Consider the following 27,026-nt stretch of genomic DNA (forward strand, 5'->3'; position numbering starts at 1 on the left):
AAAGGTCAAGAACTTCAAATTCCTGGGTGTCAACATCTCCGAGGATCTGTCCTGGAGTCTCCACATTGATGCAATCATAAAGACACTTACTTTGTGAGGTGTCTGAAGAGATTTGGTATGTCACCGAAAACTCTCATAAACTTCTACAGGTGTACCATGGAGAGCATTCTGGCTGGTTGCATCACTGCCTGGTATGGAGGCACCAAATCTCAGACCAAGGAAAAGCTCCAGAGAGTTATTAACTTGGCCTGCGTCATCACAGCACCAGACTTCACTCCATCGAGGACATCTACATGAGGCAGTGTCTTAAAAAAGCAGCCTCTATCCACAAAGATCCCCACTACTCTGCTACCATCGGAGAAAAGGTATAGGAGCCTAAAGACGAGCACTCAGTGGCACAAGGACAGCTTCTTCCCCACTGCCATCAGATTCCTGAATGATCAATGAACCAAAGACACTGCCTGACCTTTCATGCACTGTTATTTACATTTTTTATAGTAATGTTGTAAAATGGTTATAATATGATATTTGCTCTGTGATGCTACCACAAAACTGAATTTTATGACTTATTCATGGCAATAAATCCTGAATCTGATGCAGTTTAGAAATGGCAAAAATTTCATCAGAGGGCTATTCAAAGAACTTCTCACTTGATGTGGCACAACTGCTCAAACAAGTACCTATCCATTCCTTCCTCAAACAAGTACCTATCCATTCCTTTCTCAAACAAGTACCTATCCAGTCCTTTCTCAAACAAGTACCTTTCCATTCCTTCCTCAAACAAGTACCTATCCATTCCTTCCTCAAACAAGTACCTATCCATTCCCTCCTCAAACAAGTACCTATCCATTCCTTCCTCAAACAAGTACCTATCCATTCCTTCCTCAAACAAGTACCTATCCATTCCTTTCTCAAACAAGTACCTATCCAGTCCTTTCTCAAACAAGTACCTATCCATTCCTTTCTCAAACGAGTACCTATCCATTCCTTTCTCAAACGAGTACCTATCCATTCCTTCCTCAAACGAGTACCTATCCATTCCTTCCTCAAACGAGTACCTATCCATTCCTTCCTCAAACGAGTACCTATCCATTCCTTCCTCAAACGAGTACCTATCCATTCCTTCCTCAAACGAGTACCTATCCATTCCTTCCTCAAACGAGTACCTATCCATTCCTTCCTCAAACGAGTACCTATCCATTCCTTCCTCAAACGAGTACCTATCCATTCCTTCCTCAAACGAGTACCTATCCATTCCTTCCTCAAACGAGTACCTATCCATTCCTTCCTCAAACGAGTACCTATCCATTCCTTCCTCAAACGAGTACCTATCCATTCCTTCCTCAAACGAGTACCTATCCATTCCTTCCTCAAACGAGTACCTATCCATTCCTTCCTCAAACGAGTACCTATCCATTCCTTCCTCAAACGAGTACCTATCCATTCCTTCCTCAAACGAGTACCTATCCATTCCTTCCTCAAACGAGTACCTATCCATTCCTTCCTCAAACGAGTACCTATCCATTCCTTCCTCAAACGAGTACCTATCCATTCCTTCCTCAAACGAGTACCTATCCATTCCTTCCTCAAACGAGTACCTATCCATTCCTTCCTCAAACGAGTACCTATCCATTCCTTCCTCAAACGAGTACCTATCCATTCCTTCCTCAAACGAGTACCTATCCATTCCTTCCTCAAACGAGTACCTATCCATTCCTTCCTCAAACGAGTACCTATCCATTCCTTCCTCAAACGAGTACCTATCCATTCCTTCCTCAAACGAGTACCTATCCATTCCTTCCTCAAACGAGTACCTATCCATTCCTTCCTCAAACGAGTACCTATCCATTCCTTCCTCAAACGAGTACCTATCCATTCCTTCCTCAAACGAGTACCTATCCATTCCTTCCTCAAACGAGTACCTATCCATTCCTTCCTCAAACGAGTACCTATCCATTCCTTCCTCAAACGAGTACCTATCCATTCCTTCCTCAAACGAGTACCTATCCATTCCTTCCTCAAACGAGTACCTATCCATTCCTTCCTCAAACGAGTGCCTATCCATTCCTTCCTCAAACGAGTGCCTATCCATTCCTTTCTCAAACGAGTGCCTATCCATTCCTTTCTCAAACGAGTGCCTATCCATTCCTTTCTCAAACGAGTGCCTATCCATTCCTTTCTCAAACGAGTGCCTATCCATTCCTTTCTCAAACGAGTGCCTATCCATTCCTTTCTCAAACGAGTGCCTATCCATTCCTTTCTCAAACGAGTGCCTATCCATTCCTTTCTCAAACGAGTGCCTATCCATTCCTTTCTCAAACGAGTGCCTATCCATTCCTTTCTCAAGCGAGTGCCTATCCATTCCTTTCTCAAACGAGTGCCTATCCATTCCTTTCTACCCACATATTCTCCATTGACGTAGAAAATATTTGTATAATCAGTGTAACGCATTTGTGTTAATCTTTAGCTATAAAATATATATTTCTTAGTAAACTTAAGCCCCTTTTACACTTGCATCCCACTAAATTGGCCATTCAGTGACCTGGGATAGGGATGGGGGTTCTGCTTTTCACACTTGACCACTCTTAACTGGGACACTGAATGCTTTCACACTTGCAAGGAGCCATTCCCGGGGTTAGGACTGTTCTACCTTCTACCGGTAATGTCATGATGCATCGAGCGATGGTGGACCTGCCCTAAATCCTGATCGATGTATTATGAACTTATATTTGAACAAAATTAATTATGCCTCATTATGTACAGCCCAGTATGAGCCCTTCAGCACCTGTGGCTGTTGGGCCAACCAAAATAAACATTTATTAGGGACTATTGGAAGGTGCTAGGAATAAATAGTGGTAGCAGACAATTTGAAGCGTATCGCATAAAATTTACCCAGTGTGGGACAGTTGGTAGCGCTGTCGTACAATTTATCCAGGGTGGGAAAGTTGGTAGCGCTGTCGTACAATTTATCCAGCATGGGAAAGTTGGTAGCGCTGTCGTACAATTTATCCAGTGTGAGAAAGTTGGTAGCGCTATGTACAATTTATCCAGCGTGGGAAAGTTGGTAGCGCTGTCATACAATTTATCCAGCGTGGGAAAGTTAGTAGCAGTGTCATACAATTTATCCAGGGTGGGAAAGTTGGTAGCAGTGTTGTACAATTTCTCCAGCGTGGGAAAGTTGGTAGCGCTATTGTACAATTTATCCAGGGCGGGAAATTCGGTAGCGCTGTCGTAATATTTATCCATCGTGGGAAAGTTGGTAGCGCTATCGTACAATTTATCCAGGGTGGGATAGTTGGTAGCGCTGTCGTACAATTTATCCAGGGTGGGAAAGTTGGTAGCGCAGTCGTACAATTAATCCAAGATGGGAAAGTTTGTAGCGCAGTTGTACAATTTATCCAGGGTGTGAAAGTTTGTAGCGCTGTCGTACAATTTTTCCAGGGTGGGAAAGTTTTTAGCGATGTCGTACAATTTATACAGCGTGGGAACGTTGGTAGCGCTATCGTAATATTTATCCAGAGTGGGAAAGGTGGTAGCACTGTCGTAATATTCATCCAGCGTGGGAAAGTTGGTAGCGCTGTCATACAATTTATCCAGCGTGAGATAGTTGGTAGCGCTGTCGTACAATTTATCCAGCGTGGGAAGGTCAGTAGTGCTTTTGTACAATTTATACAGCATTGGAATGTTGGTAGCGCTGTCGTACAATTTATCCAGTGTGGGAAAGTTGGTAGTGCTGTCATACAATTTCTCCAGCGTTGGAACGTTGGTAGCGCTGTCGTACAATTTCTCCAGCGTGGGGAAGTTGGTAGCTCTATCGCATACAATTTATACAGCGTGGGAACATTGGTAGCGCTGTCGTACAATTTATACAGCATGGGAAAGTTGGTAGCTCTGTCGTACAATTTATCCAGCGTGGGAAAGTTGGTAGCGCTATCGCATACAATTTATAAATATCATGAGGAAAAAATGATGAGAAGTTTTCCATCCCAGAATGCCATGTGACATAGAAAGGGCTGCTTGCATGGAACATTGATGGAGGGGTTTCTCTGCCACATGGCATTCTGGGATTTCCCCACGGTCTTTATAAATTGTGTGCTGTAGCACTAGCAGTTTACTCAAGCTGTTTAAAAATTGCCTGCTATTGCTATTTATTCCTATTTCTCTCTCTCTCTTCCCTGCTGCGACTTTCCCACAGCAAAGTTTATACCTTCATTTTAATCTTTTCTTCCTTCATGTTCCTGCACTCAGGCCAAAATTTGGGTAATTTCAACCCCACAATGTTTCATAATACCTGTTTCATAATTGCCTGATTGCATCTGCAGATACTGGGGATTGTATTAGGGGTCAAGGCCATCAATCCCCAGTATGAGACGATGTTATCTGATGCTGGCATTGAGCTGATTTTGCTTTCACACTGGACACTTTAAAGGCCAATTGGTGGTTAATTCCTGGGATCATTTGCAAGTGTGAAAGGGCCTTTTGTTTGTGGGCTGGATACAGTGTCACATATAGGTCACATCACATTTACAGAGACTCAGAGAGAGTTTATTTCGGAGTCGCTGAGTCTGGAAGGACAAAGTCCTAATGGAATTGAAGTGGGTCTTAATTGATTCAGGACAATGATGTGAACACAGCATTATGATGGCAGCTGTACAATTAAACAAGTTCTTCCTAGAGTGACACATGCTCAGACTTTAAGGAGACGTGAACCACCTAAACCTCTTGGACAGAGATGAAGTCAGATGTGTAATTTTAAGGAAGGCAAAGGGTCATCTACTGTGATTATGTTTTGGACAGAAATGAAACTGAAACAGTGGTGATGTCATGTCACATGATTTCAGAGAAACATAAATGAAGTCCAAGAGAGACATTTTGTAACTAGACTGAAGAAATTGACCATCCTGTGAAAGACACAGCTGTGACACAGTAGGGAGATGGTGTTCTGTGTTGTATTATTCTTATCATAGGAGATACACAAAATAAGGGGTTATAAAGTTCGTATAAGACCACTTCACTCTTGATTAAGAAAGATCAACGTTCCATAACCTTAACAAAAAAGAGGGAAACTTGTGAAAACATGCGTATGAAGACCATCTCTCTGAAAGACAACTTATCAAAAGACTTGCGAGTTCAAAGAGAGCTGAAGACATGTTTAAAAGTGCTTCATAATGACCTCTGAACTGCGATTTAAAATTTTTCAACCAACACAAGATGTTTGAAAAAGATTAAAATTGACTTTTCAGACACAAGCTCAAACTTTAATGGTTTGGATTTGGATTTTCTCACACACACACACACACACACACACACACTTCCGCATAGTAGTAATTAAGTTAGGGTTAAATTTAGCAATCAGTAAGAAATGTTATTAATAGTTTAATAAAAACTATTATTTTGAATTTACCATTGTCTGGTGAATTTTCCATTGCTGTTCCTTTGTTAATACTAATAAGAATTTATTAGTTCGTAACAATGGATAAACTTCTATATATCACCTTAATCCTTTGTCAAGAGATTAAAGTGGATGGCCACACAATTTGGATGCACCGCATTTCTCTACCTGTGCTCTGCAGACCATAGATGGTCCACGGAGATGGGAATGGAGCTCTCTCCCCCTCTGGTGTTAAAACAAGTTGGATGGATGGCAGAGAGTGGGCGGTGAACATATGACAATATTTCAATAACTAGGCAAGTTGAACAGGCCATTTTGACCCACGAGTCCGTGCCGCCCAATTTACACCCAATTGGCCTACAGCACTGGTATGTTTCAAATGGTGGGAGGAAACCAGAACATCCAGGGATCCAGAATGTACAAATTCCTTACAGGCAGCCAGGGATTCAAACCCCAGTCCTGATCGCTGGTGCTGTAAAGGCGTTGCATCAACTGCTACGCCAAATGTGCCAACCCCTAAAGGAACAACAAGAAAAAAAATCATCTTTGTCAAAACAGAATAGCTGGTGATGGAAAAATATTAATATTTCACTTCCTGTAAATGCTCTCGTACCGTGTTTAAGTGAAAGAATCGTATGACACAAGAGATTTTGAATAGCAGGTAGAGGAGGAGCACAGGCTGACTGGAATGTGAAGAATGACATCCAGCTCAACTGGAATAAACAACTGAAACACAAGGAAAGCAGAGGCTGGAACCCTCAGTCAATTAAAAACAAAATGCTGGAGGGACAGAGCCGGTCAGGCTTCATTCTTGGAGAGAAATGGCCATCAATGTTTGGGGTCAGAGCCCTGTAATGAGATGGGGAGGGGAGATAGCACACATAAAAAGGGAGAGAAAGCTGAAGGACTCTGGGTGGGGCCAAGGAAAGAGCATACTGGACTAAAGAACATAGGAGAGGTGCTGCAGGAAGTCACTCAGTGTGGTGGAAGGAATGGAAAGTTTTGACAGAGAAGTGAGAATGGGAAGATGGAAATAGTGGAGAAGAAAAACACATCTCATAGTTTGATGAAGGGCTCAAGCCCAAAACATCAGTGTTGTGTTTTTACCTTGGCTCTACAGAGGACACTGTTGGACCTGCTGAGTTTCTCCAGCTTTGTGTTTTTTACTTCAGTCATGGAGTCTGCAGAATTTTGAATTTTACTTCCCATGGAAATAATGGAACTGGATAGAGGTGTGGTTTCCCAAAATTGAAAAAAAAAACAATGTTCATATCATGAGGTTTAACCCTTTGGACGCCAACCATTTTTAACCTTGGATAGCATATACTCCAGTCTGCATCCAAGGGTAAACGACAGTATGAACAGCTGGTGGTTGGGTATAAAACCAGCCCTGGAAAACTGGGACACGGAGTACATGAGGTTATTGTGGGTCCCTGAAAACTGAGACACAGAGTATGAGCTTGTTGGGGGTCCCTGAAAACTGGGACACCGAGTATGAGCTTGTGGGGGGGTCCCTGAAACTGGGACACAGAGTATGAGCTTGTTGGGAATCCCTGAAAACTGGAGCAAGGGGTATATGAGCTTGTTGGGGGTCCCTGAAAACTGAGGCACAGGGTATATGAGCTTGTGGGGGGTCCCTGAAAACTGGGACACCGAGTATGAGCTTGTGGGGGGGACCTTGAAAATTGAGACACTGAGTATGAGCTTGTTGGGGGTCCCTGAAAATGGGGACACCAAGTACGAGCTTGTGGGGGGTCCCTGAAAACTGGAACACAGAGTATGAGCTTGTTGAGGGTCCCTGAAAACTCGGGCATGGGAAATATGAGTTTGTTGGGGGTTCCTGAAAACTGGGGCACGGGGTATATGAGCTTGTTGGGGGCCCCTGAAAACTGAGGCACAGGGTATATGAGCTTGAGGGGGGGTCCCTGAAAACGCGGTATATCAGCTAGTTGGGGGTCCCTAAAAACTCGGGCATGGGGTATATGAGCTTGGGGGCGGTCCCTGAAAACTGGGACACCGAGTATGAGCTTGTTGGGGGTCCCTGAAAACTGAGGCACAGGGTATATGAGCTTGTGGGGGGTCCCTGAAAACTGGGACACCGAGTATGAGCTTGTGGGGGGGACCTTGAAAATTGAGACACTGAGTATGAGCTTGTGGGGGGTCCCTGAAAACTGGAACACAGAGTATGAGCTTGTTGAGGGTCCCTGAAAACTGAGGCACAGGGTATATGAGCTTGTTGGGGCCCATGAAAACTCCAGCATGGGGTATATGAGCTTGTGGGGGTCCCTGAAAGCTGGGACATGGAAAGCTCTTCCAGTATTTCCTCTGTCCTTTCAAAAGCCAGTCTCTGCTAAAATTACACTGCACAACTTTTTTTTCAAAATGTTTGCTTCCTGTAAAAATAAATTGGGGATTATGATAGACAACTTCAAGCTGAACACAAAGATCATTTCAGATTTGCTGTATCACACAGGAAGTTGGAGAAATGTTAAATTAACTTTTATTGAATTTAGCATGTTTAATCGCATAGTGATGCTGACACATTGTGCTTGTTCAACTGATCTAAAAATATTTTTCTGCTGATTTTCATTTGTACTCAACATCTGATGCCTCTCATGTCAGTGGCCAACACTGATGGATTGCAGTTGCCCTGATACTACGTTTCCATGGTTGCAATGTCCCGGTGAAACCTTTCACCGTGTTCGTCACCAACTGCACCAGGAGATGAATTTTCAATGTCATATTGCACTTCATGGTTGTCTGAAGCAGGTTGTCAATTAGCTGGATGTAGTTTGGTGCTCTGTATTTGCCAAGAAAATCCTCAACATCTTTAAATGCCTTCCATACCTAAGACAACATTTACACAGCACCTGCGCTGAGTGCATGCCCAGGCATACTTGGACTGACCGAAACAGCTTGCTTTGGGAGCAATGTACTAGCGGAACTAAAATATGAAAGGAAATCACAAAATAGGTTGTATCTTTAAAAAAAAAAGGTGCGTGATAGAAAAATTATCAGTTGATTTTCATGATCAGCAGCTCAAAATCCATAAAATACACCCAAAAGTCCTCAGGAAGAAAAATTGTCATTGCCCAGTATTATTAAATAATTCTTGAGAAAGCCAATGGGTAATAAAGAGTGTGATTCATTTATGTTTAAAAGAAATGCATTATCTCCCAAATGTAAAATAGTGATGAGGGCAAAACTCAAAAGTCTGCAGACATTGTGACTGAAGTTAAAACACAATGCTGGATAAACTGCTCTCCATCCGAATGGCATTAATATCAACTCCTCCGGTTTCTGTTAGTCCACTCCCCATTCACCCTCTCGTCCCCATCCCTCTGTCTCCACTCCTCCAGTTTTCTACCCCTTCCCTCTCCATTCACAGAGCCATCCCCTCTCTGTGCCCTCCCTCCCTTTTCGACCTCCTGCTTCTGGGACTGTGCTCCTCCCTGCCTCTCCCCACCATTTTGTTTGGACGTCTGACTACATTTTGCTTGTGCCTTGAAGAAGGGTTCAAGCCTGAAATGTTGGTTACCTTTGTTATATGAAGTACACTGTTTGACCTGCTCGCTTTCTCCAGAACTGGGTTTTTACTAAAATAGTGAGAACAATTTCTACAGTAATTTCATGACTTACCTCTGTGAAGTGCAATATTCGTACAGTCTCATTAATAACAGGAGCTGGAGTCACACAGGAGGCAACAGACGATGGAATCTAGAGCAAGGAACATAGTGGATTGAACTGCATCAGTGGGAGAAAAAGACTTCTCGACATTTCAGGCTGAAACCCTTCATCAAGCGGTTCTGGTCCAAAATATCAACTGTTCTTTTGCCCCCCCCCCCCCCCCCCCCCCCCCCCCACCGATGCTGCTCTGTCTGCTGAGTTCCTCCAGCAGAGAGTTGATTGCAAAAGCTAAATGGCTGGACTGATCACACAAACCTTTTAGGTGCAACCTCAGCAGGAATTCATTTAATTAACTCTTGTCCAATCTCAAATGGACAATGAACTTCCAGTTGCCAATTAATTGGAGTTTTGTGACAAAGAAGCAGGCTACAGCCTAAGACGTCTGGATTTCCCTGGTTCGCTCGAGATGCTCTGCGAGGATATGTCAATAGCCACCCTTATTAGTGAAAGCAGCCTCATGATATCCATGGATGATCAGAATGAACCGGCTGAGCTCTGCCAGTGGTTCTCTAGCTGTGCTTTGTTGTCTGACTCTGCAGGGGTCCCACAGTGAGGAGAATCAAAGTTTAGTTGTATGCCTTTTTAGTCAAGAGTCTATGCAAAATATATTTGATTGTATGTTTAGTTTAGATATGTATGAGTACATTACATGCCTATACAAGAGAGGTTCCCTGTTATCAGATGTGCTTCTGACATCGTGGACCTGTTTCCCAGGGCAGGATCGACAAACACCAGAGGACACGTGCACAAAGTTAAGGGAGGGAAGTTTAGGGGAGACATCAGAGTTGTGTTTTTTTTACACAGCCTGGAATGCCTTGCCAGGGATGGTGGTGGAAGCTGAAAAATTGGGGGGGATTTAAGAGATTCTTAGACACATGGTTGAAAGAAAAATAGAGGGTTACAGGGTAGGGAGGGCTTGGTACATTTTTAAGGAAGGAATATATGGGTTGGTATAACATAGAGGGGCCAAAGGGCCTGTACTGTGCTGCAGTGTTCTATGTTCTGTAACAAACAGTCTCTCTTTGAAATTATGGGAGGTGGAAGCCCTTTATTCTTCTCCCAGAGTAACTCAGTCCTTGTTTCTGGATGTTTGCCCAGGTGTGGGTGCAGTGCATATTCAGTACATTGCCTGATTTTTCCCTGAACGGAGCTTCAAGTCCCATGAATCTGTGTCATCACATTCTCAACACAAGGCATGAAAAATAAATTCACACCTATATTAAATCCCATTCAAGAGTAATCCCATCCTGTCAAATTTTCATTTGCTCTTCCAATAAATTTTGGCCTTGACCTTTGTGAATCCTTCTTTGCCTCATCCATCCCGACACCCTAACTTTACACTCACTGCCACTGCTTTGCCTCCTGTGTGAAATCTATATAGAGGGAGAAACACAATGGGCTGCAGATGCTGCGATTGTAGTAAACACACCAAAATGCTGGAGAACTCAGCTGGTCTTTTCAGCATCTGTAGGAGACAAAGATATGTTGCCGACATTTTGGGCCTGAGCCCTTCTTCAAGGAAAAATCAGAAAAGGCAGAAGCCGGATAGATCAGAAAGTCTCAGAATTCAAATAATGGGGGAGGAATCCAGACCAACAAAAGGGGTTAATTGGATATGATAAGGGACTAGGTAGAATTTATCATGTCTGTGCAAAAGGAGATAGACAACAACGAGGGAAGCAGGGGGAAGACAGAGGTCGATATTAATGCCATCCGGTTGGAGGGTACCCAGTGGGAAGATGAGTTGTTGTTCCTCCAATTTATGGGTGGTCTCAGTCTGGCAGTACACGAGACCATGGACAGACATGTCAGCAAGGGAATGGGGTGGAGAATTGAAATGGGTGGCCACTGGGAGATCCCCGTTATTGTGGGTGGACAGAGCGGAGGTGCTCAACAAAGTGATCTCCCAGTCTGCGTCCAGTCTCCCCGATATAGAGGAGACCACAACGGGAGCCTTGGATGCAGTAGACGACCTCTGCAGATTCATAAATGAAATGTTGCTTCACTTGGGAGGACTGAATACTTCTTCCTGCCACTGCTTTTTCTCCTCCTACTTTCCTCCAAAGCAGCAAACATTCACAAACACATTAAAGGAATAGTATATGTTGAAATAATGTCATAACCTATTAAAGTTAGAAAATAAATGTTTTCTAATAAAAGTTCAGATTTATTGTCTGAGTACATACATGGTATTACATACAACCCTGAGGTTCCTTTTCCTGCGGAACAGGCAGAATTACCACTTTCTTCTTTTTACTATTATGAGAAAATTATGCTCTAAGATTTGTAATGTTTGCTCGGCGATAAGTGGAGCCTCTAGCCTTAAAGCCCCCCACCACCCAGGCCACACCTTCTTCACTCTGCTACCATCGGTAAGGTGGTACAAGAGCCTGAAGACAAGCTTCTTCCCTGCTGCCTTCAGATTTCTGAATGATCAATGAACCAACTGCCTTACTTTTCATACACTGTTATTGTTATTTTATATTTTATTGTTGTAAGATTAATGTTTGCACTGTGACGCTGCCGCAAAACACCAAAATTCGTGACTTGTTCATGACAATAAATGCTGATTCTGAATGTGGAATAAAATAATGATTATAATAACTAAAATATTTTTTTCTTCTTTCTTTGAAGGTTGTCTCCTGTGAAGCAATGAGTAAGTATCCTTTTAATAACTTTTTGTTTGGTAGTAAGAGGCAAACTGATTTCCTTGATAAGTTTATATTCTCTATTATTTGTCAGCAAAGAAAAATATTTTAGTTTCCAAGAGTAGTGATGTACAGATTTCTTGGTAAATTTGGCAATGGAACCCCATACTCCTGAACCATCTCGTTAATGGTCAACTGGGTGATGGAGTGAAATTAATCCTGTGAATTGGAGGGTTTCAGGAATTCCAGGAACTGCTCAAAGAAAGAAACAGAGCAAGGGTTCTCCTTTCAGGGCATCATATCAACATAGGACGAGACAGACAGATACCGATCTCTCCAGTCTCCTTTGTACTCCTGTTTCCTTCCCATTCTAATACTTGCCCTGTACATGTGAATGTTAGGACCTTGGTGGTGTATAAAATGGGGAACTTGAATGCACTTAAGGACTTTGTACTTTCTGCTGGTTGGAGTGAAACATCAGTGAAACATTTCAATCATCACGCTGCTCAATTGGGTACTTTTCACCATACATTGTTTTGGAAACTTCCTAAAACTGATTCCATGCTTGGATTAGATATGATGGAATCTATTTTAGTAACCCATAGATTCTCAAGATGCAGTGTATGCCCCACTGGTGGGGTGTGGGAATATTTTGGTGGGGTGTAGGTCTTAAGAATATTTTAGTAGAGTATTGGAATATTTTGGGAAATAATTAAAAAGTTATTTTGAAAAAATAAACTCGTTATGTTGGTGTGAAAGATGTGACTTGGCAACACTGTCAATACGACACAATTGTGGTAACTTCAAAGTAAAATCACTTTGTTCTTTTTATTATCATAATGTGTTTTTGCTCTTCTGATGTTTCTCTGTTGTTTATCTTATTTTAACTGTTGTTATCCTTAGTTAACATTATAATTATATTTTTTCTGACCAGTCTTATTATCATCCATTCCAAATTATCTCATTGATGATGAGGATTCCAAATTATCTCAACAATCATGTCTATGTCCATTCCCCTTTACTTTTTCAGTTCAGTCGTGAGTGAGACCTGTATCTTTATGCATCTTTATGTACGAGCGTATTGATGAGGGGTGTGGGGGATCTGCTCCAGGCACCAGCCTGAGGGGGGCGCCAAAATTGGGGAAAAAATAGGGACCCCAGAAAGTAAAGCACGAGGCTAGAACAGTTTTGATGTGCTCTCTGCAAGAAAAAATGTCAGAAGCCGTGCTAGTGTTTTTTTTAGGGTCAGTATTTCTTTCTTTGATTCGATCATTACTTTTATTACATTTTCCAATTCTAAGACATAATAAAATATTGATTAATCTTTCAGGGGATTTGCACTGTTGTATTAATCTGTTTCAGGGACCTCACACTGTTGTATATTCAAAATGAACAGACCAAGCAAGAAAAAGGTTTGTCAATATTCAGTGGAGTTCTTGAAGTTTGGGTTTATGCCTGCTGTACACGATGAATGTCCACCATTTTGCCTATTATGCCAACAGACTTTGACAAATGAATCAATGAAAGGAGGCTGTCTTGAAGCTCATTTGAGGGTAAAACATCCCAATCATGTCAATTTGAAATTGGAATATTTTAAATTACTGAAAATAGGTCAAAAATCACTTCATTATTGGCTGCGCAAACTACAGCCTTGAATTGTACCCTTGAAGCTAGCTATGAAATTTCTCTGCTGATAGCAAAACATGGGAAGAATCATACGACTGGGGAGGAACTGAATAAACCCGCAATATCAGTGTTTCTCAAAACAGTTCTGCAAAAGCATGACAAAGATGTCCAAGCAATGTCATTGATTAATGATTCTGTCTGCCACAGAATAGATGACATGGGACAAGATGATGAAAAACAGCTTATTGAGAAGGTGAAATCACAAAAGTTCTCAATACAATTGGATGAATCTACTGTGAGGGACAGTGAGGCTCTGTTATTGGCATACGTGAGATACATGGATCAGGAAGAGTTTCAAGAAGAGATGTTTTGTGAATCATTAAAAACAACCACTACTACAGTTGATATCTACAGCAAGCTCAAAAATTATTTGGAGGAAAATTAAATACCAAAAGGAAACCTTGTACCTTGTGCTGCAGAGGGTGCACCTGCTATGAATGGGTAAAAAAAACAGAATGTTTAAAATTAATGAAGGACAAAAATCCAAACATATTGGTTGTGCATTATGTTATCCACTGAGAAAACTTAGTTGTCAAGAAAGTTTCCCCTGTTCTACACAAGGTACTGCATTCTGTGATTAAGTATATCAATGCCATCAAATCTAATGCAAAATGTGAATGTCTTTTTAAGCAGTTTTGTGTTGATAAAAATGCAGAACATGTGAGATTATTGCTTCACATAGTTGAAGGGAAACTGCTTCAAAAGGTTTATGGAACTGTTTGATCTCCTCAGAGAGTTTTTGAAGGACAAACCTGAAATGAAGCTCTTGCTAACAACAGATGACAAAGCTTATGTGAGTTACTTGATGGACATTTTTGAGAAACTAAGTACATTGAACAAGCAACTCCAGGTAGCAAATATGACACTCGTTGATGCAAAAACAAAGTTATTTGGATTCATGACATTTCTAGAATTATGCTAAAGGAATATTTCTGCAAGAAATTTCAGTCAATTCTATTGGTTGAATAAATGTGAGGTAACTAATGCTGCTACAGATGTCATTGTTGACCATTTGAAAATGTTGGTTACTGACTTCAATGATAGATTTTGTGATTTAAAGGCAATGGATTTTCCCTCTTGTTAACTTGGCCATTGCTGGTGGATTTATCTGAAGTTCCAATGCAATACCAAGAAGAGTTATCTGAGTTGCAACATGATGAATCTGTGAAAACTCTATTCAAAGTGAAAGGAACCATGATGTGGCTGTCTAACGAGATTGAAAAGAAATACCCAAACTCCACTACTTTAGCAAGGGAACTATTGATACATTTTCCATCGCCTTATTTAGTAGAATGTGGCTTCAGTGCTGTTGGTGATTTGCTACAAGCTAAGAGAAACCGATTGGAAATTACAAAACATGGAGATTTAACAAAATTAGTTCCTTGAACCAAAAGAATCTGCAGCCAGTGTCAGGGGCAAGGTTCCCACTGAAGTGACGACAATTGTTGAATGTGTGTTTGAGATGGTTGACATATTGAGGTAGTAGTTGAATATGAAATATGTGTTCCAGTATATTTTCAACCTTAATTGCATTGAAATACACTTGCAGTAAATTATTTAATTAAAACTTCTTTTGAATATATAATTTTTTCCACTTATGGTGGGAATTAAATTGGGGCCTATGGCAAAAATGTAATCCCTGTGATTTTAAACCCAGATGCATGTCATGTTAGAGGGCTAAAGATCCTCCTGGCCTCTAGAGGAAGTTAGAGAATAGATTGTTGCATCTTGGGTAGATTCAAGATGGATACCTGTACGCGGAAATGCGTGAGTTAATAAAGTATAGTTGTTTCAAAAAACCCAAGTTTCTTTATTACAATAAAAGAAACATAACATGGTACCAGGAGTGAAAACCTGTCGATATAGCAGCAGAGAAATGGAAAGTGTGAAGGACCCTGATGCTGTAAATTGGATAGGAAATGTCGGCCATGAGTGGAGGTTGTTCAAACAAAGATTCATGCTGTATCTGCAAGCTATTGGACTTGTTAGAAAACCTGATGCACAGAAGATTGCACTGCTACTTACTGTGGAGGGACCTCAAGCACAAGAAGTTTTCAATACATTTGTTTTTTCCAAGGCAAAAGACCAGGGCAAGTTCATCAAGGTTATCAAAATGTTTGATGAACACTGTTCACCAAAGAAAAATGAAACATTTAAGAGGTACATGTTTCCTTTGTGCACTCAGCTGCAGGGAGAGTGCTTTGATACTTTTTTAATCAACTTAAAATTAAAAGCAAGAACATCCAATTTTGGGTTGCTGCAAGATTCAATGTGAGCAAATTGTGTCCAGGATTATTGATAAGAAAGTGAGAGAGAGGTAGTTGCGAGTGACTGCGCTTACCTTGGTGGGAACTGTGAAGATATGCCATGCCAGTGAATTAGCTCTGCAGCATGCGATAAAGTTAGGTGAGAGTGCAAAAGCCAGTGAAAATGAAGGAACAGCTGCAGCCACATTGTATGGACACACACACAAACAAAAAAATGAGACATCGGAAGCAATGTGGAACTCAACAAGCACCAAAACATTATTCATTCTATGGAAAAGTCTGTAATAAGTGCAAAGAGTAGAATCACTAGGCAAAGCAATGTTTTTCCAAAGGGAAACAAAACAGAAGTGAAAGCATGCACACTATGCAAACTATAGAAGAAACTGCTCTCAGTGATACACTCTTCGTTGGCATGGTAGCACAAAAAGATTATAAACCAATGGATACTGAACAGCCAAACATGAACAGAGTTGAGCAAGATAAATGGACTGTGTCATTACCTACAAATGGAGCAGATACTCCTTTCAAACTGGACACAGGGGGCAAAGGTCAATTTGATCTGTGAGCGCGACATCAGGGCAATAAAGATAAACCCTCACATCCATGCAAATCCTGTACTGCTCAAAGCCTACAATGGATAGAGCATCAACACGAAAGGTACATGTAAACTGTTAGGTAAAACATCATGAGATGGGACCGGAGAAGGAGTCACCCAGTACTAAGGAGTAACAGAATGCATCCTTGTACTTACAAGATAAGAGAGACATTGATGGATTGAGAGGCAGGAAGCTAGCAGGGAAAGGATAGCAACAGTTTTAGTCATTGGACAAGTAATGATATGATGATGTTCTAAGCATGTATCCAAGGGTATAAAAAATCACCATTTTGCTGATAACGGCAGAATGCATTCTCCGACTAACCTGGTTGGTCGCAAGTGTTACAATCCGGTAATAAAGAACAAAGAACCCTGATTTCGACTCAGCCTGGTGTTTGTCTCACTCATTCATGAACAAAGCAGACCTAACAAAACTCAAGGTGAAATTTAAAGATAAAGAGCACCACCTCAGGTTCACAGTAGTCCCTGATGGACGTGAATCACTGCTTGGTAAAAACTCATGTGAAAACTCAAGCCAAGTCAAGAGAGTCTACCGCATTAACAGTGACCATGCACAGAACAGTGTAGAGGAAATACTGGATCAGTTTCCCAACATCCTCAAGGGGTTTGGAGTTCTACCATTCACCTATAAGAATCAATTAAAAATGGACGCACAGCCAGTAATGCCTGCCCCGAGGCTGGTTCCAGCACCACTAAAGGAAAAGCTCAAGCAGGAACTCAACCGAATGATGGCACTAGGGGGGTCATAAAGAAAGTGGATGAGCCCACAAAATGGGTGAATTCATTGTTATGTGTCAAAAAGAAGAACAGTGACCAATATGGACCCAAAAAGCCAATATAAAGAGGGGACATTATCAGATTCCAACCAGAGATGAAATTACAAGTGAGATGGCCAGTGCAAAGTTTTTAACTAAAATGGATGCATCCCAGGGCTTCTGGTGAATAAAACTAGATGATGATAGCACAAAATACTGTACATTTAATACACCGTTTGGCCGATACTCCTGTCTGAGGATGCCTTTTGAAATTTCCTCAGCTGCAGAGTGTCCCACAGGATAATGAAGCACATCATAGAAGGTATAAATGGGGTAAGTGTTGTACATGGATGACTTGATCTTATGGGGATCCACACAAAAACGGCACAACAAAAGGCTCATCGAAGTGCCTTCACAGACCCAGAAGTATGGATTAAAGTTAAACAAAGCAAAATGTCAGATTAGAGTGAAGGAAATCACCTTTCTGGGAGGTGTGGAGCCTGATAAGGGCACGGTGAAAGCAATTCTATAGATGCCCAGACCCACTGACAAAAAAGGTATATTGAGAGGGCTGGGAATGATCAGTTTCATTGGTAAATTCATACCAAACCTGTCTTCCAAAACAATGTACCTAAGGAAGTTGTTACAGGATAAATGTGAATTCAGGTGGGCAGACAACCACAAGGAAGAATGGGGATGACTGAAGACCATTTTAACTACAGAACCAGTAGTATTGATGCTCTTTAACACATCAAGAAAGACAAAAATATCCACGGACACTTCAAAAGATGGATTAGGTACCACACTACTTTAGGCTGTGAGAGAAGATTGGAGGCCAGCAGCATACACATCAAGGACAATGACAGCATCTGAATGTCAATATGCACAGCTCAAGGAAGAGTGTCTAGGACTGGTCTATGGACTTGAGAAATTCCACAGTTATGTGTATGGTCTACCAACATTCATGGCAGAGACAGACACAAGCTATAAATAGCAATAATCAAGAAAAATCTCAATGAAATGTCACTGAGAATCCAAAGACTGATGATGAAGCTACAACATTATGACTTTGAATTGGTGTTCACACCAGGGAAACATTGATGCGGTGTCCAGGGTAATGACAGAGTGAAGCACACGATGAGAGTTCCACAGAAACAGATGTGAATCTCTAACTGAACCTGATCACTGAATTTCTTCCTGTATCTGACATGAAGTCCAAGATCCTACACTGTCAGAACAGAGGATGGTCAAATAATGAGGAGGAATCGAAAGAGCCTGCTGAAAACCCAAGAGACGCTGCAAAAAAAGACAAGCACAGAAGATCGAGCCTGTATAGCAACAGAGGAAACACCACCAGTGCTAGACAGTAGTGGACCAGCAGAGCTGACACAAGCACCTGTGTTAAGAAGATCCACACGTGTTAACAAAGCACCTGACAGACTGAATCTATAAAAGAAAGAGAATTGCGCACTTAAAAGTTTGTGTGGCTGATGTTTGTGCTTACATTTGTGTTGAACTTTAAATTTAAATTAATACTGTATTAGTATGTCATGTTGCTAGAGTAAACATCTCAGGGAAAAGTGATAGATTGCTAAAGGTCTTCCCGACCTCTAGAAGGAGTCCGAGACCAGTTGCACCTTGGGTAGATTCAAGATGGATACCATGAGTGAGCTCTTTAGCTAATAAAGTATAGTTGTTTCAAAATAACCCATTTGTCATTACAATAAAATAAACATCACAGGTGCAGTTCATTATGGACCAGCCATCCTGCTGATGAACAGGTACTACTGTTGGTTTAATGGTTTCACTTTGATCCTGCCTCAGCATTATTTCAATGTCACAGTCCTCGCAATTTCTATTTTTGATTTGACGTGCAATTACCATGCTGTCCTTTTTTGTGACTTCTGTCCAACAGACTGTGGGCCTGAAAAAATTAATGAAGACATCCCACCACTACTTCTGACTAATTTAACAAGCTCCACTATACTCTACTGCGAGCAGAACAAGGCATGCATCCCCTGCATTCGTGTCCAATTAACAGCATCATTGGCAGGTAAAGCTTAAGTATTAAAGAGCCAGACTTTCCAAAAGGTCAGAATCTAGGACTGCAGATAATTGTGGGAAAATTACAGCTAATAAACATTTTTCCAACGTTCACAGGTTGGTTTGAAAATTCTTTATTTCTGTAACTTGTCCTCGGCTAATTTTTTTTCCATCAGTGCAGAGCTGGCAGAGGCTGCGTATTGTATTCTCCTTCCAAACTTCACCTCCATTGAAGTCAATTTTAGAAGCAGAGTTCAATATGCTGACAATAGAAAATATGTACCTTTAACAGGGGCAGCTGATCATGAATTTATTTTGTTTACCTGTTGCTTCAGTATGTACTCAATTACATTTCGATGCTGACCACATTTTAAGCATCGAGTTCAATTATGGTCACACCTTAATAGGAAAGAAGGTCAGTCAGCCCAATAGAAATTCCAATACAAGTATGCACCACTTAATGTCCGTTCAGGCAACATCTGACCCCATATACATACGTGGTCCCATAATTAATCAGTTACTGCAAGCAAGTCCGCAGCAATTTAGAAAAAGCAATTGCTAGCTATAGGTAATTGTTACTGTTTACCCATACTGATTCAACTGGACCACTCTCTCCCCACAGCCCTGTATCAGATCCAACTAATCCTATTGCCCCTCTCTCTTCCTACAGCCCCGTGTCGTTTCCCACACTGATCTCACTGCCCCACTCTCTCCCCATTGCCCTGTGTCGGTCTCCACACTGATCCCACTGCCCTGCTCTCTCCCCACAGACTCGTGTCAGTCCCTACACTGATCCCACTGCTGCGCTCTCCCCACAGCCCCGTGTTGGTCCCCACACTGATCCCACTGCCCCATTCTCTCCCCACAGCCCCATGTCGGTCCCTACACTGATCCTTACTTACAAACAAAATGTTTACAGGTACTCTCCAGTATCCCATATCGCTTTGCTAAGTATATAATATGGTGCTCGCACAATGTCCACATCGTATAACACCCAATTTCATAGAACGTATTATGGACATTAAGCAGCAGATACCTGTACTTTGAAGATTTGTAGGGAAACTATGGGATTGGGGCTGACTGAATTGTTACAACACGCTAGAATGAATTTAATGGGCAGTGTTGTCAGCTCCTCTGTTGCACAATAATTCTGTGATTATAGTATACAATTTAACAGGTCATTCACAAGTTTAGACATAAAATAATTCATGGGCAGTGAGGGGCTTTAGGGTGCCCTGAGGTATGGTTTATTTCTTTAGAAGGGATGAATAAATTGTATCTGCGACTGTTTTGGCCAGCATCTGAGAATGTGTGGAGCTTGGGTGGAAACGGAAGTGGATCCACAAAAAACAAAGACCTTGACACAGATGAAGACAATAATGAAGGTAAGAGTGAAAAATATCCATGGAACTCACATAAGCAAAGGATCAGGACACTCCAATTATGAGGAATGTAGATTTGTATGAATTGGGCTCACAAAACATTAAATTTATTTCATACATTATTTTCTAATTCAGGAAAGTAATGTCCTTCATGGACTCCAATCCCGAGTTGTTGTGGAATAATCCAAATGAAAGGAATATTTTGAGGCAACCTGGCCTGATCCACCATTTGCACCACCAGTTGAACAGGGTAGGGTAGTTAACGAATTAAAATCTATCCTTCTCTTACAGTCACTGGGTGGATATATATTTCCACGCATCAACCCGAAGGGGGGATAAACTTGTGTGCACAGGTGAAGATTCAGTTTGCAGACTACAACACATCAAGATCCACAAAAATAGTAAGTAGCATAACCAGAACTGAAACTCAGTGCAGTTTCTTTTGCTGTAACATTGCTTAGACTCTCTTTTGGCTTTGGCAATCTACATTCTTTATAAAAGAAGAAACTAAACACTACTTTTTTCATTCAAAACATCTTGTTCCAACTTTTACAGATGTGAGGAATTTTGGGGGTAGGCGAATTTTCTTCATCAGGACTTGGAATGCTCTGTCTAATAGTGTGGCAGACCTTCAAAGTGAACTGCTTAAATAGTGAAGGAAAAAAGATAACTGCAGGAAAGTAGAGAATGTCAGATTTATTAGATTGCTCTGTGAAAGAGTTGTTGCCGATTCAGCAGATTGAAAGAGTCTCCTGTTCTTAGCCACTCCATGATACTAGGCACCAGAAGCAAGCTCTGTTCCTAGAACATTGAGTTGTGAATCTTAGGTTGGATTGAGGATCGGATTTTTAATCCGGGGCTGACCTCGAGATGTGCACGCGGTTATCAGTTGGAGAAAGAAGGAGCAACTAAATGTCATAGCAAGCAGCGAGAGCACTGTAATGTAGAGGCTCCAATAGCACAATGATTAGAGGAGTGGCCGTGTAAACCAGGGGTTGTGAGTACAATCCTCGCTAGGTGCGCTGCCACAAAGTAGCAACTTAAGGTAGACATGTTACATTCTAAATGTAGTGTTACATGAATCTTTACATGCGTGAACTTTTACATGGGTAATGCTCGAATGAAAACATCCTTGATGTGAGGTGCCAAATTTACTAAGTGGGGGTGCAGGGTTATTTCTCAGGTTCCATGCCCATACTCTCTCCATCACTTGATTGAGGTTGGGGATGGGGATGTTCAGTGGTGGTAGTGAAGGTGAAGGAAGGCTGGGGGGAAGAAGGGAAGACTCTGGAGAGGTGAGGGTGGACCGGTCTCTAATGATAGGATTATCTCTTTCAGCATGGATTAGAGACCCTGGACCAAAAGATGCTCAAAAGATCCAACATTTCCCTCCTTTTCTTTTCCTACAAGATTTCAATACTAATCCAACGCAGTCAAAACAAAATTTTTTTTTTCAAAACAAGGCATGCTTGGTCGTTGACATGCTTTGATATGGACCATTCTCTAAAAACTGATTGGGCAACAGCTTTTCACTCTACCTCCATGAGATGGTCAGTTGTTGGGCAAATGAGATGTGAGTTTGGATTGAATGGTTTCAGCATTCCCAATTCACCAGTTCATTAACTATTTGTGGGGTGGAAGTGGCTCCCATGTTTTAGAAAGGAATGTTTGAATGGACAAATGGCAAACTGTGGCTGACAAAAGAAGTCAAAGCCAACATAAAGTAAAACCGTGGGCATACAAGGAAGCAAACAGTAGTGGGAAGATAGCGGACTGGGAAGTTTTTTTGTAAAAACGAAGGTAACTTAAAACTCAAGGAGGGAAAGATTAATTATCACTGTAGGGTAGCAAATAATATCAAAGAGCATACATGAAGCTTCCTCGTATATAAAGAGTAAAGGAGAGGTAAGAGGCAATATGGGGCCACTAGAAAATGATGCTGGAGACATAATAATGGGAGGCAAGGAGTTGGCAGAGGAACTAAATGAGCATTTTGCATCAGTCTTCACTATGGAAGATACCAGCAGTATGCCCGCTGTCGAAGGGCATCAGGGAAGGGAGGTGAGTGCAGTGACTATTTCAAGGGAGAAGGTGCTTAGAAAGCTGAAAGGTCTAAGGGTGAATAAGTCTACTGGACCAGACAGATTGTACTTTTGACTCCTGAAAGAAGTAATGGTAGAAATTGTTGTATTTTTACCTTTGCTACATAAAGGAGAACGCTTCCACCAGCGTTGTCTCCGCTCCATCCTCAACATCCATTGGAGCGCTCACACCCCTAACGTCGAGGTACTCGAGATGGCAGAGGTCGACAGCATCGAGTCCACGCTGCTGAAGATCCAGCTGCGCTGGATGGGTCACGTCTCCAGAATGGAGGACCATCGCCTTCCCAAGATCGTATTATATGGCGAGCTCTCCACTGGCCACCGTGACAGAGGTGCACCAAAGAAAAGGTACAAGGACTGCCTAAAGAAATCTCTTGGTGCCTGCCACATTGACCACCGCCAGTGGGCTGATAACGCCTCAAACCGTGCATCTTGGCGCCTCACAGTTTGGCGGGCAGCAGCCTCCTTTGAAGAAGACCGCAGAGCCCACCTCACTGACAAAAGGCAAAGGAGGAAAAACCCAACACCCAACCCCAACCAACCAATTTTCCCTTGCAACCGCTGCAATCGTGTCTGCCTGTCCCGCATCGGACTGGTCAGCCACAAACGAGCCTGCAGCTGACGTGGACTTTTTTACCCCCTCCATAAATCTTCGTCCGCGAAGCCAAGCCAAAGAAAGACATAAAGGAGAATGTTTGATCTGCTGAGCTTCTCCAGCATTTTGTGCTTTTTTATTCAACCACAGTGTCCACAGGTTTTCATGATTTACTATGGGTAGAGATTGTGGAGGCATTGGTAATGATCTTTCAGGAATCAATAGATTCTGGTATGGTGCTGTAGGACTAGAAAATTGCAAATGTCACCCCACTATTCAAGTAAGGAAGGAAGAAAATTATAGATCAGTTAGCCTGACATCAGTGGTTGAGGTTACGGAGTATTTGGAGGCACATGACAAGAAAGGCTAAAGCCAGCAAGATTTAAGGGAAAATCTTGCCTAACAACTCTATTGTAATTCTTTGAGGAAGTGACAAGCCAGCTGGATAAGGGAGAGGCAGTGGTTGTTGTGTATTTGGATTTTCAGAAGGCCTTTGACAAGGTGTCACACATGACGTTACTTAACAAGAGCCCATGGTATAACAGGAAACATACTAGTGTGGGTAGTGCATTGGTTGATTGGCAGGAACCAGAGTCAGAATATAGGATCATATTGTGATCAGCTGCCAGTTACTATTGGTGTTCCAGAGAGATCAGTGTTGGGGCTGCTTCTTTTTATGTTGTATATTAATGATTTGGATTGTGGATTGAATGGCTTTGTGACCAGGTTTCCTGACAATGCAAGGGTAGGTGGGGGAGCAGGTAATGTAAAGGAAACAGGGGGGCTGCAGAAGGACTTAGATTAGGAAAATGGGCAGAGAAGTGGCAAGTGAAATACAATGATATAAAAAATAAACGGGAAGACTATTTTCTAAATGGGGAGAAAATTGAAAATATCCAGATGCAAAGGGACCTGGGAGCCCTTGTGCAGGATAGCCTGAAGGTAAACTTTCAGGTTGAGTCAGTGGTGAAGAAGGAACATGCAAAGCTGGCTTTCATTTCAAGAGGGATAGAATACAAGATCAGGGATGTGATGTTGAGGCTTTATAAGGCCCTGCCTGGTGAGACATCATTTGGAGTATTGTGAGCAGTTTTGGGCTCCTCATTTAAGAAAGGATGTGCTGACTGTAGAGCTCGTCGAAAGAACCAAAGACTTGTTGATCCAAACCAAGGCTTTTATTAGCAAAAGACCGGAGCTCTTCACAGGTGGCCGACCAGTCCGGAATGATCCGACCTGGCTAGGGACACCACCCTTTAAGGCCCAGACAATAGGTGTGGCTTAGCTCTCAGCCAATCGCTGTAAGCACAGTCTAGATACAGTAACTATATACACTATGTACATTGGTGATAGATCTGTACTATCACACTGACTTTGGAGACAGTTCAGATGAGGATCACAGGGATGATTCTGGGAATGGAAGGGTTATCCATGAGATGCCTTTGGCATCTCCTGATACTCTTTGGAATTTAGGAGAATGAGGAGGGATCTCATTGAAACATTTTGAATGTTGAAGTGCATTGACAGAGTAGATATAGAAAGGTTGTTTCCCATGGCGGGAGAGTCAAGGACAGGGGTGGGCCACCCTTTTTTTTAAACTCACATTCCACTTTAAGTAATCCCTATGCCATCAGTGCTCTGTGATTGGTAAGGAATTGCTTACGGTGGTATGTGGGTGGGAAGAAGAAAGTTTGAAAGCCATTGTTTAAATCGTACCTCATTGCACGGTTTCATAACTCCAGAGAAAATGGGCCAATGACAATTTTTCTCAAGCAAAATATTTCAGATTTCAGTAACAATTGGGTCTAGAGCAGTTATTCTCAATCTTCCCTTCTCATTCACATCCCACCTTAAGCAATCCCTTACTAATCACAGAGCACCAATGGCATAGGGAATACTTAAGGTAGAATGTGAATTTTTTTAAAAATGGTTGCCCAACCCTGGTCTAGGACAAGAGGGCACAACTTTATGATTGAAGCGCGTCCATTTAGAATAGGGATGTGGAGGAACTTCTTCAGCCAGCGGGTGGTAAATCTGTGGGATTTGCTACCACAGGTAGCTGTGGAGGCCAGGTCATTGGTTGTCATTAAGGGAGAGATTGATAGGTTCTTGATTACTCAGGGCATCAAAGGCTATGGAGAGAAGGCTAGGCAGTGGGACTGAGTGGGAGAATGGATCAACTCGAAGGGCTGGCTGGTCTCATGCAACTAAAAAACAGAGCAGAAATCTATAAAACAAATAGCTTGACAAAATAAAACAGCAACTTTGCTTATAAAGTGAAAGGAGGATTCTGTATTCATTATCCTCCAAATGATGACAGGGGAAACAAATCTCAGCAATGTGAAAGACTTCTGGGGGTAAGAGGAGGGTGAAGGAGGTGGAAAGGGAGGGAGACAGACATAGCCTTTCTTGTAAACAAAACCATGATGGAAATGATCTTCTGGTTAAAGGAAGGGCATCAAAGATTATGGGAGAAAGGAGAAGAAAGGAGTTTAAAGGAGAATACATCGACCATGATTTGAATGGAGGAGCAACTCAAAGGGCAAATGGCCTAATTCTGCTCTAAAATTGTATGGTCTTCGGTCTAAAGAAGGCTGAGTAAGGAGGTCTTAATTTAGGCAAGAGTCTCCTTGGAGCTGCACTGACTGAATTAAAGAATTATCCTTATTTTTCTCACTAGGCTTCTGTAGAGTTGAGTTGCTTTCCAGCAGCCATGAAGAGTGAAGTTCGAATAAAGGCTTTCACGACAAGTGAAGACATGGAATTGGGCCACATACATAAAATGGAAGGTGAGTCCATGAGCAGAAGGCAGTGTTGTGATTCTTTCTTCCAAGAGGGTGAACCACCAGTGCAAGTGTGTTCATTATGATGGGGGAAGGGACGTGGATGGAATGAGCCTGCCGCACACACAGTGGAGACAGACATACCAACCATTTTCATGGCTGTGCCCGAGTAGAATTCTATTAGTAAGGAGCTCTTTCATTGAGATTGGGTGGGGTGGCAGGGTTTCTGATGTACCTCCATAAGGCTTGACAGGCCAAAGGAGGAGTGAGAAGGGCCTAGCATTTGAATGGTGGGAGAAGGGGCAGGTTTATTTTTATTTGTCCCTGGGGAAAGTTCTCCTGATCTTTGGAATGGAGGAGGGTGAGGGGAAATGGTTGAGAAACATACATCATGAGGAGGTCTGAATAGAGGAAAAGAGAGGCCATATTTTTTCTCAAAAGATGTGTCCATTTTTCTGCTGTCTTCAGTTAATATCTTATTCAAGGGATAAATTAGGTCCAACATTGACCTTACTGCAATGTACTGAAATAGAAGGGGATCACAAAGAAATTTATCTCAAAAATGTATTTCTTACTTCAGACGGAAGCCCTAAACAAGGGCTAGACAGATAGATGGGAATCAGATTTGGACCTAGAAATTGATCCATTTTGCTGGTCTGACCTCTGTCAGGACAGCATGAGCCATACAATTAATGTAAGGTATAGGCTGGTGCAATGTAATTTCTTCACATCAGCTGTACCTTACTCTGCAAAAATTAAATAGATTGAAATCTGAATTATCCAATTTATGTTTTCGATGTAGTCAAGATATAGGAACTTTTTTGCATTCAACCTGATCATGCCCTTCTGGGAAGATTTGGGGAATCTCCCAGAACAAATTACCGGAATTCAATACCCTCGTGTGTCAGAATTGTTTTTTTTGGAGGAGGGGGGAATTAGCAGATATAAGACCTAAAATGAGGCTGTTGAAATATCAATTGAAATTCATTAAACTCGCTTTAGCGGTGACCAGGAAATGCATAGCCATTACTTGGAAATCTGATTCTGCTGGAATTCAGAAATAAATAGTTGTG

General features: G+C 41.9%; 1 protein-coding gene across 1 annotated transcript in view; it reads left to right on the forward strand.

Moving 5' to 3' along the window:
• LOC138763108 (interleukin-17 receptor C-like) overlaps positions 1–27,026 on the forward strand; it is an 87,464-nt gene that overhangs the window by 19,750 nt on the left and 40,688 nt on the right. The window contains exons 2-6 of the mRNA XM_069936765.1: positions 11,714–11,735; positions 18,967–19,104; positions 20,393–20,479; positions 20,768–20,877; positions 25,851–25,959. Of these exons, the coding sequence (XP_069792866.1) occupies positions 11,714–11,735; positions 18,967–19,104; positions 20,393–20,479; positions 20,768–20,877; positions 25,851–25,959 (466 nt within the window). The remainder of the gene's footprint in view (positions 1–11,713; positions 11,736–18,966; positions 19,105–20,392; positions 20,480–20,767; positions 20,878–25,850; positions 25,960–27,026) is intronic.

The sequence above is a fragment of the Narcine bancroftii genome, chromosome 5 (genome assembly GCF_036971445.1).
Source record: "Narcine bancroftii isolate sNarBan1 chromosome 5, sNarBan1.hap1, whole genome shotgun sequence".
Lineage (NCBI taxonomy): Eukaryota > Metazoa > Chordata > Chondrichthyes > Torpediniformes > Narcinidae > Narcine > Narcine bancroftii.